At 37.9% G+C, this 19,750-nt stretch overlaps 1 protein-coding gene across 30 annotated transcripts in view; it reads left to right on the plus strand.

The window, feature by feature from the left end:
- SLMAP (sarcolemma associated protein) overlaps window positions 1-16,421 on the plus strand; it is an 80,541-nt gene extending 64,120 nt beyond the window's left edge. For 16 of the 30 annotated variants that reach the window (XM_069027948.1, XM_069027953.1, XM_069027955.1 and 13 more), the window contains 7 exons: window positions 600-722; window positions 1,288-1,362; window positions 5,215-5,535; window positions 6,340-6,457; window positions 6,773-6,944; window positions 8,363-8,497; window positions 13,034-16,421. In XM_069027948.1, the coding sequence (XP_068884049.1) occupies window positions 600-722; window positions 1,288-1,362; window positions 5,215-5,535; window positions 6,340-6,457; window positions 6,773-6,944; window positions 8,363-8,497; window positions 13,034-13,123 (1,034 nt within the window). In that variant the 3' untranslated portion in view covers window positions 13,124-16,421. Of the gene's footprint in view, window positions 1-599; window positions 723-1,287; window positions 1,363-5,214; window positions 5,536-6,339; window positions 6,458-6,772; window positions 6,945-8,362; window positions 8,498-11,940; window positions 12,031-13,033 lie in introns of all 30 variants that reach the window. The other 14 variants (XM_069027949.1, XM_069027951.1, XM_069027957.1 and 11 more) reach the window with 3 other exon arrangements.
- The last annotated feature ends 3,329 nt before the right edge of the window (window positions 16,422-19,750 follow it).

The raw sequence follows: 19,750 nt of genomic DNA on the forward strand, positions 1-19,750 counted from the left end.
AAAAATGAAGTGCAATATTTATCTTAGTATTCACTAAGGCCACTGAATGAAATAAGAAGGCTGGAATTTTCTTCTTTGTCTTAATTTTGTTTTAGAAAACTTCCCTAAATTTTTCCTTTCCTTTTTGTCCCCCAAGGGAGAGGGAGGGGCTGAGCTGGCAGTGTGGTGGGTGGGTGGCAGTAGTGAAACACAGAACAGCAGCTCTTGCCTGAGCCTGTGCACTGAGACAGGCTTAGAGCAGCTTCCTTTAAAAAGAGACAAGTGGTAAACACAGTCAAGGATTGTTTTAGGCTTGTTGGTCCTTGTTTTTGTCAATCCAGAAGTCCTTGCCAGGCTGTATAGTGTTTTTAAAAACTCTCTAATTCTTCCTTGTTATTTTTTGTTTCGTACTGCATGTTATGTACAATGAATGTTTTGAGGTTTGCATATGTTTTACTACTTCTAAAAGTATATTAATATTTTTGCTAATATTTGCCTAATCCAATTTTGAGTTTACTTTAACTAACTTTGGAAGATTTGAGTAAAAAGTTTCATCACATGGCAGTGCAAATTAAACTGTTGTACAAATTTATGATTTAAAGAAAATGTTCTTTTACCAGATGAATTGCAGGGTGCACAATCAGAGACTGAGGCTAAGCAAGAAATTCAGCAGCTGCACAAGGAGCTGATTGAAGCCCAAGAGCTAGCTAGGACAAGTAAACAAAAATGCTTTGAACTTCAAGGTGAGACCCAGATCAACTTGGTTCTGTAGGGTATTCAATAAAACTGTATTTATCAGGTAGTTCAAGATAAACCAACATGTTTTCATAGTACTGAGTACATCCTTGAACACAGTATATTTCATCCTTAGTCAGATAATGGATGTAATTGAATGTCTTCAGTGGTAGCTCTTTGTTAGATCATCCTATCAGCTATGTAGCTCTATTGTTTTTGAGAGGAAATAGTATAGTCCAGTTTATTGTTCAGTGTTCTTTAGGGGTTATATTTACAGTTTGTTTGGGTTTTTTTTCTCCCACACCAGTTTGCATTTAGCACACATGGAGTTTTCGGATCAGGCAACAGATATTAATTTCAAATTAATTGTAATACTACCACAATAATGGAATGATGTCTCAGTATTAACTTTTATTAAACCACTTACACAGTTACTACCGTTGATAACTTCCTGAAATAATATGTTTGTTTAATCTGTTCATTTAAGGAGAGGTTGTGACTAAAATTAATTATACAGCTGAAATACATGTTACTAACAAAAACTCTTGGGCACATTTTCACTTTTATTTATAGCACTCTTGGAAGAAGAGAGAAAGGCATATCGAGTGCAAGTTGAAGAATCCAACAAGCAAATTAATGCTCTGCAAGGTAGGAATTCCCCCCCCCACCTTCAGGGAAACAATATAGTTTTGAGTGTTTCTGTGGCATCATAATCACTAATAAAGGAAAATGTTTGAGTGTATGTTTTAAATCTGATTTCTTTCATCATATCTTTGAATTTTATTGTGGAATGTTTCCTGTCAATTCCTATGGTTCTAATACTCTCTTAAAAAATGCAAAAGATGTAATCTGTAATAGATACCTCTTCTTCATCTCTTTTTAATCAACTTTCTCAGTTCAGAATGATCCAGGGATTCTTATTGGGACTGCCTTCAGAGCACTCAGAAGCTTAGGTGTTTTTGTGATACTCAGTCTCTTTATTGTAGGATCCTCTTAATGAAATTTTTCATTCACATCCACATCCAGCATCAGAGCATGCAGTAAAGTTGTTGCAACAGAGACCCTGTCCATCTTTTTTTGAAAATTGATATAACCAATCATGCTCTTTTCAGCCCAAAATGATTACAGCAGGATGTAATCCCATGATTTACATAACTTCTGAGTCACATATTCTGTATCACATTAACTTGTCATCCATGCATGTGAGTGAGCTTGTTGGTCGAATCTGTCAGTCTGTCCAGACTTAAAGCCAAAAAAGGTTATATTATTTTGTGATTTCCCTAGAGCAAGCATTAGTTTGAAGAGCTACTCAGCCACTGATTGTTACAAAACTAAGGAGCTTCATCCCTTGGGATCTTGGTTAGCATATCATTTGCTTTGGGCCTAAAGATGTCTGGAAGGCAGAGGAGCAGACAGGCAGGTGGACTGACAGCCCTGACTTTCTGAGGAAGTCAAAATAGCCCTAGAAAATTGTTTTCTGGGCAGTAGTTTGTTGTGTAATGTGTCATACACTAGTTACACTGAAAAACTTACGTAATAGCTGTTTTATGTGACTGTCAAAAAAGAATCTTTACATTTTCTGCCATTGCTCTTGTAAGAAAGAGGAGCTTATAGAATGCTCGTCTTCAGAACGACAGGAGCAATTTAATTTTGAGTGTTATCTTGCTAATAATGAAAATTCTTCAAGTAATGAATGCCATAACAATGATTAGAAAATATTTGATAATTATTTCTGTGCAAAAAAAAAGAAATATTTTTTCCTTCTAAAAAGAGAGAATGAAAGTAGAAACTTGACAGAGCCAAACTTAATTGCAAGATTCCTCTTCTCAATTCAGTACTTTTTTGTTTTCCGGATCCTTCTCAAGAGAGGTCTTGCTAATGTTCCCTCCTCTCTCTGTTGTAGTTCAAAATGTTCTGATGTTCATTGTATGTTTTGCTGCTTCCCAAACTTCTAGGGTGTGACAGATCTCACAATTTGGGGGAGAGTTGTCAGGATTCTCCCTTGGCAGCCCCTGTGAACTGCAGGGCAGAAAAAAACCCAACCAACTGGCAGCTTCATGCATTTCTAGAAGTATTTTTGTGGAATCAATGTTTTAGGCCAGCCAATGTTGCTGGCTTTGTTTGTGATAGAGAAGAGAAAGTGCCAGAGAAACAACTGAGGTCGTGTCTCTACATGTCAGGTTCATTAGATGAACACATAGGTAGAGCAAGGAAATTCAAGTAACTTGTTGTTCCTTATTAAAAAAAAAAAAAAAAAAGAAAGTGAAGCATTCAGTTTAGATGAGGTAATGGCTTACATAAACGAGAGATGTAATGGAAGTTTTCTTTCTAATTGTCCTCTCAAATTATATCCAATGCTTCAGAAACCGTTCCCATATTGTTAGTAGTAATTTTCCTGTGTAAGTTATTTCTACAACCCCACCAAACTTACAACTCGTGTGTGTCCTTGGATTTTCATTCCAAGACTGTCCAAGAGCTTGTTTTCATGCCTGAACGTCTAAAGGGAAAGCTGTTCACCAACAACACGCACAGAATAAAAAAACCCACATTTCTTTGAAATGCTGCCAGCACCAAGAAGCAGGAGTTTAGCTTGGCTTGATGAAGAAAATACTATTGGGAAGATGTGGTTTGCATTCCTTTGCTCAAGCACCTGCTGTATTAGCGACTCGTAGTTCCTTGTGTTCTAGTGCATATTATTTTGGTAGGTTCAAGGCTTCTAATGTAAGGATACATGGAAAGGCAATTGTTGATGCATCATGTGTTGTCTTACTGTCAGGTTGTTCTCATCCACTGCTTCATTTGCTGTTCTGTTAGTATAAGCCCGTAGAAATTATTTTCAAACAAACAAGGTGGTAATAAGCCTCATTTTGCTCATATATATTTAAAAATCCATCATGCTGCGAATGTCTTTGTTATGGAACAGATAGACTATTTCATCCTTTACAGAATTGCCATGAAATTAATTTACTATTGTATATAGTAGCTCTTAGGTATTACAATATATAATAACTACCATATTTTTTCCCATTATGTCTTTTTTCTTCACAGTGGGGAATTGGGTAATTCATAGGTTCTTTAGTGTCTTCAATGAGATAAATGTCTTGCTGGAGCCTGTTTAGAGGAGGGCACAAAAAAGATGAATTTTACTTCTTCATTGCACATCAACGAAGTTTCTAGGTTGTACCAGTATATGAATTCTTTCTGTATGGCTGTATAGGTAGCTACTGAAAAACATCAAGTATAATTGTCATGGAGGTGCAAGTCTCAATATTGAGTACCTCTGATGTTCTATCAGTTTACGGCAAGACTCACTCACATTCTTCCTGTCATGCTCTATAATGGATTGAGAGGACAAAAATAATACAAGTAATCTAGGAAGGTTACTCAGCTTTGGTTATCCTCCCCAAGCTTTTCACTGTCCTTGTTTTGCCCTTTGGTTCTGAAACATACAACTTGAAATCTGCAATTCTGACCCCCTACAGTATCTTACATTAGGCTTTCAAGTGCTCTTAAGAATTTTACCTTTTCTTCTCAGAGTAATTCTTCAGTAATTTAACAATTGCTTTTCTGCATGTTAGAATCATGTGAAATACATTTTTTTTATAAGTGAAACTCAGAGCAAATTAAACACTTTGCTCCCATCAATCAGGGTTACAGCTGTAGTTCTGTTGTTCTTTCATACTTCCCTTTCCTCTGTACTGTACTTTTTTTCCCAACCGTTCACAATGGATTCTATTTGAATATGTGTTTATGAAAAATTGTGCTCAGAGATGTCTTTAGTAATGAAAGGGTTTTAGATGGGAATAATTTATAGGGTTTGCTTCATGCAGAAATGTCAAGTATCCTCGTGTATGTGACTGCTGCACATTTACAGTAAGCTGTAAATGCTAAAGGACCTTCTTCTAGCTCAGTATACTTGGTGCAGCTGTCCCTTTCAATTTAAAATTCATCTTGTGCTTTGAAAAATGCTTTTTGCAAAGAAATAATGTTTATTTCCTCTACTGCATGTTGAGAATGGAGTAGAAATTACTCTGTGCCTCAAATATTTATAGACATCACAAGTTAACTGCTGAACAGGCAAACATTTCCAGTGTAGCTTTGCAAATGTTTGGCTTGTGACAGAAGCTTTCCTGCTTTTCCTCTTGTCCCTGAAAGCCCCAATGTCCTTGTCCTCTAATACTTGTTTTGCTTACAGTGATGTTGAATCTAAATCTTGGTTTCAGATTTTGGAAAGTTGCTTTGGTATCACATACACAGCACAGCCTTGGCTAAGAAAGCTTTGTCCAGACATAATTTTTGTTTCTTTTGACTCTCTGTATTACATGGTCCACATACTTGTGTCTTTAAGGGTACAGCATTTGACAAGATTAATGTATTTTTTCAGTTGCTTTAGGCTTCTTTAGTCCTGTTAAATATCAGTATGTTGAGAAAGGGAGGTAGGGTTTTCAGGCTTTTTAAGTACAGTTTGAAAAAATATGAACATGAGTGTCTGCTTTCCAGCTCAGTTGCGAAGGTTACAAGAAGAAATTGAGAATCTTCGCAAGGAAAAGGAGAATGAAATTTCAACCACTCGAAATGAACTAGTCAGTGCTCAAAATGAGATTCTGTCACTTCAAAAAGTAGCAGAAAAGGCAGCGTCAGAACGAGACACAGATATCTCTACATTGCAAACCGAGCTGCAGACAGTGCGAGCAGAGCTCGAACGGTGGAGGAAAGATGCCTCAGATTACGAAAAAGAAATTGTCAATCTGCAAGCCAGTTTTAAGCTCAAATGCCAGCAATGTGAGGAGCAGCAGAAGGAAGAGGCCTCTCGGCTGAAAGGTACTTGTTTGAAAGATGCCACAGAGCATTGCTAACAGAGCATCCTGCTCAGTGTGGTGAATGCCACTTATTTGAATAATCACCATTTGTCTGTCACCTGTAGTCATTTACTCTGTGTGTGTCTGTATACACACACGTATGTATTTGTGTGTGTACCAAGGCTTGTAGTGTTAGCAAAGATGTTTTGCATGTTTCATTGAACAGTTATTGTCAATTATGCCTAAATTAACTTAGGTACTCTTTGATACCAGAAGTAGACCGAGTATAATTCCACCTAGAAAAGATGGAAAACTTTTGCATTTTGGGGGATTCATACTGTCAAAACTTTCCAAGAGGACTTGTGTAACTTCTCTATAGTTTAAGCCCATAAAGGGGGAGCTCCTGACTTTTTAATTCTACCAAAGCTTCACCAAAGCTTATTGCTTTAAACATTCTTTTCCTTGTAACAGAGGCATGGTTTCTAGTGATTCTCTTGCTATTTTCAAGCCTTGGAAATGATTTTCTTCAAATATGCATTTCTACCACTGTTTGTAAAATACTAGAGTTGACCCATAAAAAGACTGTTTTCTATTTCTTTGTACCTTAGAAAAAGCTTTAATGAAGAAAGTAACTTGCCTGGTAATGGGTCATAAACCTCCTAACAGTAGAAGATACTGTAATGTTTTACAGGTGCTCATGAGAGAATTCATGTGATATATTTGAGATTTACGACTGATAGCAGCTTTTCCTGCATTTATTAGTTGGTGTTACTTGAAGCAGTCATGGAATAATTTTACTTAATTGAATTAAATTTATTCATTGCAGGTGAACTTGAGAAGTTGAAGGCAGAGTGGATTGCTCTGGAAGCTGAATGTGTTAAACTGAGAAAGGAAAATACTTCTCTTACATCTGAACTTCAGCGACAAGAGAAGGAGCTTTCTAGGTAAGGACACAGTGGTTTGTCTAGGAGGTACCTCAGCAGCTGAAGAGTTTTGTTGTTGTTGGTTTTTCCTCCCAAAAGAGGTACTCAATGTTAATTATACACAGCAAGCTGTGGATATATATTTAAAAGCAAGACCATGGCCAGCCTTTTGTGTCAGCACTCTGTACACAGGGAAACAATAATGGTCTGTACTTCTATGATTGCTCTAAGCTGACATTTACATGTTAAAACCAATGTGTTAAGCTTTCAAGGATGAAAAGTGCCTGTTTATGTAAATTTAAAATGCATAAGGAATCAATTGGATTTGTTTTTCAGCTCTCAGAAGCAGAGTTTAGCACTGACCAGCGATATAAGTGTTCTTGAAATGTCTCGAAAGGAACTTGAAAATCAGATGGGATCTTTGAGAGAAAAACATCAACGGGATGCAGCCAGTCTGAAAACTCAACTCAGTGAAGCTGAGAGTCAAGCAAAAGATTTTCAGAAAGAGGTAACATGAAACATTTCCATTTTGCAAGAATATAATGCCCAATGGCTTAACTTTTTAAGCTAAATGAAAAGGGAAAGTTTTCTGGTAATGAATTTTTTTGATATGTTTATTGCAAGCAGTTTAAATGGTAGCTAAGAAAATATAAACTGGGAGTCAAATCTAAAAAGGAAGACTTCAGGTAAAAACATGTGTTCTTTGGGAACTTCCTAAACCTTCCTTTCATGCATTGCTGTAATGAATTTACTTTTAAGCTGTTCAGACAGGTAAATCGTTACTCAGAGTCTTCATGAACATCATGGTCCAGAGTTTCTTTAGGTGTTACGAGTCAAAATTAATTCTTTTTTACAGTCTGATCTTCCTAGTTAGATTTGAACTCTTTTATTTGACAATGGGACTATACATTCTTTACAAAGATCTCCTTTTATCTTAGTGGATTTGTAAGTGCCTAAGGAAGAGCCGGCATTCTGAGCATGTATTTAATCTGCCTGGCCTCTAAAGATTATGTCTGGAGAAAGGCCATAGTCTCCAACCCTTACTCCTTCCCTCCTTGTGAGCAGTTTGAGTGTTTCCCCAGCCACTGCTCTTAGTTTCTTTTGCCGTCCTTTTGTTCGATTTGTGATTAATTGCTCCATGTCACATTCCTTACAATTCTCAGAATTTGAAAATCCCAGTTATCTTAATCTCTGTTTTGTAATCAGATAAGTATTTGTAAAGATGCCTCATCTTCTAAATTTGGGGTGAGTGCCAGTACTGAAAGTCATTGGTTCTGTCCTTACTAAGCCCAGTCAGGAGGACTGCTGGAATAAAAAAAATGGGATATGGGTTTGAAAAAGGAAAAGCCTACCCATTTTTTAGGAACATGTCACATTCACCCAGTACTGTTTATTCTTCACCCACTGAGGGTTACGACATGACGGTAACAAGGCATAATATTTTTTTAATGCCTGCCTTGCTGTTAGGTTTGAATTTGCTGTGTAGGAAGAGGGTTTGATTTACTTTATACAGAGTGTTTATTTTTGCACCTATTAGAGGGGTGTAGGTATTTAAGCTGCAGCCTAGATGTAAGACCACTATTCATATGTGAAGGACTCCTTGTTCCCCGCTTTCTTGTTTTTTATTTGTAGTTTTTACAGTCTGTTCCAATATGATAATAAATAGCTGGTATGGGAGATTAATTAAGGCTTAGCCTTTACTTTGTATTTCCTTGGGTTTAGTAATCCTAGCCCTGCCAAGCTGGGCAAAAAAATTTAATTTAGAAGAAAAGGAAATCTAAATTCTACCCTGCTTTTATGGAAAGAGAGTGCACTGATGCAAGGCGAGTTAGTCTAGGCAGATGACAGAAAAGGAAGCTGTGTGCTAAGCTGTCAGCATGTGTTGGGTGTCCAGGCGTCCACAGATTGTTCTCTCTTTGTCTTTAGTATGAAAGAACACAGACTGTGCTCTCAGAGCTGAAGGCAAAGTTTGAGGTGGCTGAACAACAAAACCAGTCACTCACGGAAGAGCTCAAACAATGTAAAGAAAACCTGAAGCTGCTACAAGAAAAAGGAAACAACGTAAGTCTGTACCAAATGTGTGGGGAAGTCAGGTTATGACACTGGCAATCCTGTTGATTGAAGTAATATGGAAGAGTCAAAGAGAAAAGGATGGACTTTAAAAAAAAAAGCTGTGTACCATATTATTCAAAATTCCATTCTGGTCCTACCTGTGCAGATTTGCAGATCATTACACTGTTACAATTATGCATGAAAGTTAAACTTACAGGTGCTTGACAGTTTTAAGTATGTCCTTAGATATCTGCTCTCTTGGAAACATGTGGCTTAAATACTAGTGAACCAGAACTAAGTAAAATTTTCTGATTTTGTAGAGTGATACAGGGGTAAAAGCTGAGAAATCTGTATCCAAATGAACTGAGCAAACTTTTTCAAGCTGCTCTTATTTTATTAGTATTTATTACAATGGATGCTCCTTCCTTACTCTTGCTTCTGCTTCTTAACCGTGGTTATCTCTCATGGGCTCATTCTTTAAACGGTAAAGTTGAGCTGTCCTTTCTATTCACTAATGAAAATACCGTTTTCTGTTGCAATTTATTTGAGAGGTTGTATCATTAGAACTGAGTTCCCAGCTGGAGACAACTTTTTATTTTACTGAGATTCTGAAATGTTCCAAACATTAAGGGTGTGGCAGACACATTGTAAGGTGGCCACAGCCTTATTTTAGGTCCCTTACTACCCTGGGAGGGCTGGTTTTGTCTTCCTGTACTGCCTCTGTGCTCAGTGCAGGGTGAACAGCTCCTGTAATGCACAGTACAAAACAGGAGGATAATAAATGCTCTGTAACAGACTTTAGCAAACTGTTTATCTGACTACAAAGAAAGTTTTACGGATCCCATCCTCTGAAATCAGCTGGATGCCAGAAGTTTGTATTAATATCCTTGCCATAATCAATTCTTGAATATAAACCTCGAACAGCATAGAGCTGTCGAAGATGTAAAGAATTCAAAGCATTTCTCACTTTTTTCAGCCATATTTTCAGGAATATGATTTCATAATCCTCTTAGAACCTGATTCTTGCTTAGAATTTTTCTGCAGTGCTCAGATAATGCTGAGTTACTTGACTTACTTAAAGCAGGAGTCAAAAACAACCAGACAAAAACCCCACCCCATTTTAATGGAAGAGATCACACTGAATAAATAATTGTGAATGTGAGATTTTCTGCTCTGTTAAAAACATTAACCTCAAAATCAAAATGATCAGTGGGAAAAGGGGGATTGTAAAGGGTTGAAATACTGTGAAGGAAATTGGAGCACCTGATGAAAGTGGAAAAGCTAAAAGGAAATTTTAGGAAGAATTAAAGGTGAGTATTTAAATGAAAGCAGGAGCCATGGCAGTTGCCAAAATCTGCTTGCATAAGAGGAGTTCATTGTGACAGTTGAAACCTGGAGGTCAGGGTGTGATGAAGAGCATCCTCCATATAAGGGCAAACTCTGCTCACCAAACATTACTCACAGTCAGTAATGTAAAACATATCCATCTTGGGGATTGTTTCAAACATCGTGGATACTGGGCTGAATTCCAAGGTCAAATTTTTCAAGTACCATTGCCCCCTTATGCTGGAATCATTATCTGCTACTTCATTTCCGAGGACAGAAAGTGACTTCCCACTGTGGGATTTGTTCCTTTTTGCAGCCCATCTGTGTCTGAGTTTGCATATCTTCATATTCTAATAAAATATGCACAATTTTATTGAAGCACCTAGTTACACGCTCCTTGACAAGAGGGAGATTTGTTATGTATTAAAAAGTTTGTGAGAGAAAAATCTAATCATTTGGAGGTGAGCTCATTGAATATGATGAATATTTATCATCGGTTTCATTTGCCAAGAATGTGTATAACTTACAAAAAAAATCTTGAATTGTTCAGTGAACCAACAAATGTTAGAAAAGACAAGGCTTCTGTACTCCATTTGGGATATCATTTAAATATTAAGTTTTAATAGTTAAGTTTTACTTCTAAAAAAAAATTGCAGTGTTGTGTTTTTGAAATGCTTAGCAGTGTGGTGTACTACTTGTGCTTGCATGCTTGTAGTCACTGGTTACTTCCTGATGCGCTTTACGTGACAGATTTAATGATGTGAATGGTTTGAGAACATCAGCTGCTCTGGTTGATTTAAACCTCTGGCACTTTTTTGAACACTGCTGTGATTATTTCTGCTTTCTGTGGGAAGGTGGCACTGTGATTCGTGGCACCCATGACACAAAAATAATCCTGCATGAAAAAAACTTCAATAGTGACACATAATTTTTCTGTTAAGTATTTGCCTTGATTGAAAAAAAATTAATTGAACAAGACTAGAATACCTTCTAATATTCCTGTGTTTTGAACCATATTGGAGGTTCTATCAATAAGTGATGCCTATAAATTCATAACGGGATGAGATTTTACTTATTAGTTACAATGTTTTAGAAAAGTTGAGCATGAATTTATCATTTGTGTATTTATTTGACTGAACAAAATCAAGGTAGCTTCAGCACAAACAGTTTCAAAAATATTTGGCATGGTTTGACCTTAACCTCTGTGTGTCTTTGTGTGTGCACAAATATATAGAGTAGGATACAGAGAAAGCAGATGTCTTCCAAGGACAGCTTAAAAAGCATTTAGGTCCATTTTTGCTTTTAATTTATCCTATTACAGATAGAGGCTATTCATCCAGAATGTGCAGTAGTTTACATGAATTGAGCATAGCTGAGAAAATGTGTGGATGGTTCTGAGGAGGCCATAAGCTGTTTGAACCCTGCAGTCTGGCCAGCTGCTGGTTTGGCCCAGCTGCAGCATTTGATCAATTTTCAGAATTCCATTTGGTCACAAGGCTGCTGACCTGGCAGAGATGCTGAGCTCTGTGTTATCTCTGATGGAAATGTGCTTCTCTGCTTTTTGGTAACTGAGTGTGGATTGTACAGCCATGTTACAATCTCACAGAAACGTCTGAACTACTGGGTTTGCCTGTGCACGAATCTGTAATTGATTCACTAATGGAGGAAAAAGATTGTTTTTCCGGAGGCTGGTGATGGAAAGTGGAAAAGGCTAACTAGCAAGGAATGAAGTAGCTGAAAAATCCAATTTTTGGTGTGAGTCTGTCTCTCAAGAAATCCAAGTGGGATTTCCTCTCACTTAGAAAAACTAAAACCAACTACAAATAAGATACAGGCAAATCGTTTAAGATTTGTATTGTTTTCAGGTGCTAAATTCCAAGTTGTGACACGAGGTTTCTTGGAACATTTTCTGCTTACTTCCCTTTATTTTTAAACATCCCTGTTCATTTGATTAGAATGGTGTACTAACTTTGTATACCAGATTAGATAATGCTGTAATGTGTTAGACGTCTTTAATACATTTCAATTAAAACAAAACTTACTGACTTATTTTCCCCTCTCTAAATCATCTTTACCTGATTGATTTATAGCACAAAGTGATTTTTAATATCCCTTCCCTTCTTTAGCCTTCCATATTACAACCCGTCCCAGCCGTATTCATCGGCCTAATCCTGGCTTTCCTGTATTGGTGTTACGGCCCATTGTGGTAGCGAAAGGTACAAGCACTACTGTTCAGTCAATGTATGTTTGTCCCTCTCACCTGTTTGTGCCATTTCTGTATCAAATAGTGCATGGTGAAATGCTCACAGGTATTTCTTTACCTGAAGCAAACCCTTCATTTAATATGCCATTCTGTTGACACTGACGAGCTGAGCAATCCACTAATCATTTAACATCTCTGTGATTTCTTTAATTCTAACAATTAATTTTGTTCTCACTGGTGCTTGAACGTGCCTCTTCTAACTCGGTCTCCGTTTGTCCTTAGCAAATGGGCTGCCTTTTGCGCGATGCTAGGGCTTGTAAGAAAACTTCATTGCTTAATTAACTATGAAAAATGAAGAGTTTGCCTCTAATAATAAAATTCAACAAGCTTTGGTTCCTATCTATGGACTAAGAAATTCCTCTCTGGCTCTAAACACTTTAATTTTTCTCACTATTGCTGATGGAAAGATGGAAAAAAAAGACAAGAAATAGGTGGTTGGTTTGTATTCTGAACTCTCAGCTTGCATTTTCTCTTGTCTCTCAGTGTGTCCTCCTCTTAAAATGCCATTGTTGTCATGCAATATTGTGACAATCTGTTAAAAATGATGATGTTAGGATCTGCTACACAGACCTGGATTTAAACGGTCAAAAGTTAAAGATGTGCATAAACTTGTGTCTAGCCTTGACTTGGCACAAGCCACGTTTTAAACATCTCAAGCCCTCGCACGTTCAGTGGCACATTTCTCTGAGGTGTGTACAATAACAAACCTGGAAATACGGAGCTGCCAAAAGTCCTCCAGACGATCCTCAGTCATGAAGAGGTGTGGAGTTCCCTGTGCTAGAGGAACGTGGTTTGCTGTGGTGCTCCAAGTCAGGACTAGCCTGCAGCAGGGCTCGTGGGTAACACTGTAGTGATGCCTATCAACAGGTACTCAGGACTTGCAGGAACCACGAGGTAAACTGATTAGTATGAATTAGAACAAATATGATATTGATTTCTTTTTTCTCTCCACACAGAGACAATGGCCTTGGATGCCTGTGATGGCAGCTTTGGTTGCTGTAACAGCCGTGGTGCTGTACCCAGGCCTAACCAGAGCTTCTCCATGAGAACTGTTGTTGAATCCATACACCGTCCTCCCTTTAGAAGCTGGCAACATTCATATACTGAGGGAAAACAGATTAATTCTCTTCCTTTTTACCTCTTAATACAGCACAGCTCTGCGTGAGAACAGCAGTAGGGTCATTTGCTTTAAATTGTATAAAATGTATCTGTCTATAAAGAGGGAATAAAATTGTGATTCATCATACTGTGAGCAATATTTTTGCTTACAACTTCATGCAAGTTTTAAATTAGTATGTTGGGATTCTGAATACTATAATGGTGGCCTAAAGTAGGCTTCTTGGTACCAAATTATTTATAATGGCTAGGGTTGTGGACACTGACTTTAGAATCTGATTGCTAGATTTAAGAGGAAGATACTGATTTGGACATCCAAGCCAAGTAACCTTGCAGATACTTGGGAAACAGATGCAGTGTGCTCAGTGCCTTTCAGTATGATCTATTTTTTTTTAAACTAGTGTATCATTTTACTTGCTGTTAGTCACTGAGCTGTTGGGAACAAGACTTAAGAAAACTTCTCTTACCACGCCTTTTGAAGGAAGTGTATTTTTCTTTCCTAAGGATTGCTTTATTAATGGGTTTTGGGAATAAACACAATTCATGTCCAGCCTTAAAGAGATAGAGATACTGATGGTGAAGACCAGCCTAAAGTATTTAGTGTGCGCGTGTGCGAGTGTAAGCATGTGTGTGTTCTTGAGTGAACTAAGGTGTTTCTGGGAGCAAGTACTTGGTCATTTGATGGACATAGTGCAGTGATTCAACTTACGTTAACTTTAGTTTGAATGTAATTTATTAAATTTCATATATTTAAAGAGATACGTTCTTTAAAAGTATGAATACCTTCTCACATATCACATGTATCAGTTTATTTTTTCAGTCATTTGATACTTTCTGACTTGAGCTGGGGAAGCTCTTTAGAATAAGCTTTTGTGGACGTAACTTTATTAAGAGAACTGCTACAGTACGTCTGTGATCAGCTGAGAAAATCTAGATGCATAAAATACTACGAAATTGGAATCATATGCCTGATTAAGTATTGTCAGGCGAAGGTGATTTTAATTTGGTAGTAAAATTTTGTGGATCCTTATCACATGGCTGTAAGTATGATGCAGTGGTCCCCATTACAAAGTTTATTTTCCTTATCTAAGTACTATAACCATTGCTATTTGCTGACTCTTGGTGGGAATCACTGTAGTTAGTGCTGAATTAAATGTAGACAGTAGTTGTCTTGTTCAGCTCAACAGTTCTGTCAAAAAGGTTTATTAAAGACTTAAATAATATGTTAAAGAATGGTAAAGTAAAATGGCTCTGCTAAAGGAAACTTCAAAATAGGGAGGTAATCTCAGCAATTCATTTGGCTTTAAAGAATGTTATGGCAATCGACAGATAGTTTAAATATTTAAATAGAAATTTAGCATATAATTTACTTTGTGAGGTTTTAAGGGTCATTGTCCTTTAATTAAAGGTTCTATCTTAAGTTACATGGGATTTGCTAATGGGAGGATTATTAGTTGGAGAAAATAGTCCACAAGTGACTTGTAGAAAATAACTGTTGTCATTTAGTTCGTTCATTTCATCCTTTTCAGTTGCAGGAAGCCACCCAACCACAGAACACTCGTATGCCAGTGGTACTTAGTACCTCTTGTATATAGGTTATTGCAAATATTGTTCTGAAATGCTTAACTTCAGAATTACATTTTTTAAAGTAAATAATTGTTTTAAATCTATTTTGTAAAGATATAAAAATACAATAGAATTTCTGGAGTACAGATTAAACTATTTGCACTAACACACGTGATGTGCATGATTTAATAAAATAACTTTACTCTCCCTATGCATGTTTGAGTTGAATGTCATTTGAAAACAAGAGATTCATGCTAAGTTTCTTTTGCACTAGATATTGCCACAGTTATTAGGCACAATATCTGCAGCATGTCCAGTAAGAGCAAAAGATTTTTTTTTTTTTCCCTTTTATTTCACATTTGCACTGGTTTAAGTTTTGGTCTAGCTGATCCCTCTGTCTGTGGTTTTCGGAAGGAAATGGGGTAGGAGAGAGCCATGGAAGGCTTGGGAGCATATTGCCATGGAGGAGGAAAAGGTGTTCGAGCTGCAGGGTGGATGTGCCAGTGGCAGTGGTGCTGAGATGGGAGGAGCAGTGGCTGCAGGTCCTGGGCTGCTGGGGGAAGGGAACCTGATGCTGCCTCCTCACTCTTTAGCATCTCAAACTGCCTATTTGTCCCTCTTTCAGCTACTGTTTCTTGTGCAGTGGATTCTCTTCCCTCCTCCCTGCTAGTAGCATGTCGAGGTGGCTTGAGGAGGTGGAGCCTGGTGGAGCTGGGGTCCCTCCCTGCTGGCAGCAGGGAAGTGCCAGGTTCCCTGGGAGTAGCCGGGGGGACCCTGCACTGCAGCAGTGCTGCCTGGGGCGTAAGTTTGTCCTTGTAATAAAGACAAATGTTGTGTTTTCAGAAATCTTTAGAGCATCAGAGAGCTGCAGTTAGAGGCCCAACATGGTTGTATTGAAGGAGAAATATTTCTAATTTCATTATGTGCATGTATGCATATTTATATTATATATACACAGGTGCATAGTACACATTGCATGGGGGTTTGTGCTTACAAGTATACCTAATGCAGTGCCTTTTCCAGGAGTTCTTGACATTTGCATGTTCAAAATGATAAGGAATGAGCTAAAATGCACAGTTCACTCTTTCGTTGCAAGAATCCCTGGAGAAGGGTTGGGTAACTGGGAAGCTGCTGTTCTTCAGTGCTTCAATACTTAAACAGCAAGTGGAGTTATTTTGCAAGGACTCCTTGCACAAACCTTTCTAGGTTTTTTTATTGCTTTTTTTAATGGTAAGTGTGTGTGCTCTTTTACATTCATATTTAGGTTCTTTCTTTTGTGAGGCTTGATTAGCTAAGCCTTGGAGTTACTGTAACGAGCAGTGTTTTCACATGTGTGAGATGCTCCACTTGTAAAACAAGTGCTCTGAGCTTGCACTGAAGTTTGAGGTTTTAAAAAGGTTCCTCATAGTAGCAAAGCTCCTCAGAGAGTTGTTTTATCAGTTGCTAGTTCAATTTGGAAGATTTAGTATAAATCTTAGACTATCTGAACAGTTCTTCAGATTTGTCATGGTGTCTTGACTGAGGCATCTTTTTTAAATTCTAAAAGAATTCTACCTGTGTGGGGACTACAATAGCAGGCCTTTTATTTAAAAATATAAATATGTGAAAAATACAGTGTGATTTTCCTGTTCCTTGTAGCTGAATTAAATGTGTTCTTCTGGAGTCTTAGCCTCATCCTTTTTGCAGAATGTCTGGATTTTTTGGTGCTAAATGGAGAATTGTGAGCTTGCACAATATATTGCAAGAGTTCTCATAAAACAGTGAGAATTAGTATCAAATGACTGATGGCTGAAGCAAAGGTAATCAATCACCTGTGCACGTATTTTTGGGGTATATCCCTGACTTATTTTTCTAATCAAGTCTTCTGAAGTATGTTACCTGTTCCAGATTTCTCTGTGCTTTATGTAAGATTTTGAATGTCTCCTGCCTTAATCCATAGGGTTCTGCCACTTGCAAGAATCATTTCTTTGGCTTGAATCTTCTCCATGACAAATCCACTGCCAAATTCATTCCACCAGCAGCATCTGAGTGCTTTAAAACACCAGGTCACCACTATGGCTTTTGGGAAGCCACTGTCCTTTGCACTGGCTCTGCAAGTGGGGCTGGCCAGGTTTCACCAGGGGCCTTTTCTCCCCTCTGGCTGTTCATCCACCATTAGTGTTTCATTAGCAACTGTCTCAAAATTTTGAGTCTCCATTAATAATAGCAATTGATCATATAAAAGAATTAGAAGCCATATTCTTTCCTTCTCTCTTGCATATACCTCTGGGTCTGTTTGAAGGGTGATTGCTTCCTGCAAACAGCTGCATGCAGTTCCCCAGATCCAGCTCATTTGCTCATCCCAGTCCCTCTTTGCACGTGCTTATGAACACAGAATTCCTCTTTCTTTGGTGGGGAATTGGGCTGCAGTATTGGGGGGGCGGGGAGGGGAGGTTGCCTTCCTGGGTTTTTACTTTGTACCAGCTTGTTGAAAGTGAGCAGAGGTTTGTCCACAGAGCCAAGTTGTTCTGCTTGGAAGAGAGGGGCTGCACCCATTGCTGCTTTCAAAGCTGGGTGCTACCAGTGTCTGACTAAAGGCTTCCAGCAGTAGGAGGTAAATCAGCAATTGAAACACAGGTTTCAATGGGAAGGGACATTACAGGCCCAAGTCCCCATTTGTAAAGGTAAGGGGAACTCATCTGATCACTAATCTGGATATCACAGTCATAAAACTTCAGACTGATTTCATCATCAGCAGCAGAATGTCAAGAAGTTCAGTATCTGTTAGAAAAAAAAAAATTCTTGCTGTAAGAACTTCAGATAAAGGATCAGTCACCTCTGTAAATAAGGTACGTGAGCAACTACTGTCCTCTCAAAAAAAACCCAAACCAAACCCCAACCCTGTATTTGAGTTCATCTTGCTTTGGCTTTCAAAAATTGGACTCCAATATATCTCTCTTGGAGGATGTTCTTCTGCTGCAAATGCTGTCCTCATCCACGGATTTGACATACCATGATCATACCCTCCAATCTTACTTTATATGAATGAATTGAATTTCCTAATTTTTTTCTTCATCCCTCTAGTTTTTGTTGTCAGCTCTTTAAACAATTTTTTATTTTCTGAGTGTTCTTTTTTGAAGAGTAGATGCCAGAATAGAACATGTCCTTACAGTAATTACCTTACTAACATCATATAAATAAATAGACAATAAGCTTTATATCTTTTATGCTCTGGTATTCCTGGTTTAGTGTCTACCAGAACTTTTTTTCAGGATTCACTGACTTCTCGCTTCTAGATTTTAACTATGTTAATCAAATCTCTGTATTCCTTACATCACCCCAGTATGAGGTGCACCCGGTGGTATCTGACTTTGCAATATCGTTTGGTAAAAACCACTGTAGGCAGCAGGCCCAGGCAGCAACCTGTTCCCATGACTCTTCAGCACAGCACTGAAGGGGTTTTTTTCCCTTCAGGTTTTACAGCGATGACTCCTGAAGCTTTATTCGGGACTATTGATCATACACTGTTGAACAGCAGTGAGACAAAATCTGATCCCTGAAGCACAATAGGGAAAATATTCATAGAATAATTCCTTCACTTAGTTTTTACAGAGAGCTGTTCTGTAACCTGCATTATTAGTTACAGTGATAGTAGTGTAGTGATCACTTTTATTGGAATGTCAGGATTTACAGAAGTCTTGGTTTAATAACACTAATAAACTCATTTAAAAAAAAAAAAAACTTTGGAAAGGGGAATTTTATTTTCTAAATGCTTTGACATTCTCATCTTAGAGTGAAGCAAAGCCAGTCCTTTTCTCAGGATCAGACATTTTACTCTCTTCCCTCAGCCCCGTCATGTTGTTTGCACATTACTGACACTTCCCTCTCTAAGCATTTCAAATTGGAGGTTGTTCACGTGACTGAGTTTCTCAGTGTGCTCAGTGAGCATCATTCCCAGAGCTGGATGTGTCTCAGCTCTGAGGGATGTGGATGTGTGTCTGTGCTGCTCTGAGATTGCGCTTACAAGTGGTGGAACAGGACATGGTCACTGGTGTTTAGCAGCCATGAGAGGGAGTGGGGATGTAACTGAGATTCTTGGGTAAATGGTTCTCAGCTGTGGTAATGGAGATGCTGGCAGGGAGAGGTAATTCTTGTGTTACATCAGGTGAGACATTGAAAAAGCCAATGTGCTGCCAAAGCATGTCATCCCTTCATCATGTCTGATGAACAGTTCCAAAGCCCGAGTTAAACTAAAAGCAATGTTTTATTACCTGATCGTATTAGTCAGTATTTGAGACAAAAGAGTGAAGTCATCAATTCATTTTGTTCTATGGGAATAAAATTTAACCAAAAGCTTACCCGTATTTGTTTCAGTACCCACTGTTGGGACATGGATTTTTTTTTTTTAGAAATTCCGCACACACACTATGAGTGGTAAAGTACTGCCTTCAGTATGGAATGGATTTACTATTTTAATCTTTTCATGCTAGATCATTTATGAAGTTTATATTCTATTTATATTTCTTGTAAGGAGTTCTTGCTCTGGAAAATAATTTTATTGAGTATGTCATCAATTTTGATGTGACAAAACTACTTCTTGTCTTGAATATAGTGGTTCTTACTTTAAAAATGTTCCAAATATGCAATATGTCTTCTGGGATGAATAAATGGTAAAAATTATGAGAATAAATTTACATCACAACAGAAAGCTGATTTGCATTGTACATAGTCTTTCATTCAACCTAACTCCAAATTTCAGCACTCCACAACTTCTGAACCTGCTCCACTTTGCTTTACTGTGCTAGAAAACAAGTTACTAATTAATGAATCAATTAAAACTTAATTTAAAATTGGAATCTATTTACCTCTTTGTGCAAGTGGGATTTGCAGCCACATGACCTTCCCTCCTCTGTGTGACATGGTAAAGCTGGGCTCCAACAGGTCTGAACCCAGGGAGAGAAGGGGCTGGAACACGGGGTAGGAATGCAACCTTGGTTTGTGCAAGAGTTACA

The sequence above is a fragment of the Aphelocoma coerulescens genome, chromosome 12 (genome assembly GCF_041296385.1).
Source record: "Aphelocoma coerulescens isolate FSJ_1873_10779 chromosome 12, UR_Acoe_1.0, whole genome shotgun sequence".
Lineage (NCBI taxonomy): Eukaryota > Metazoa > Chordata > Aves > Passeriformes > Corvidae > Aphelocoma > Aphelocoma coerulescens.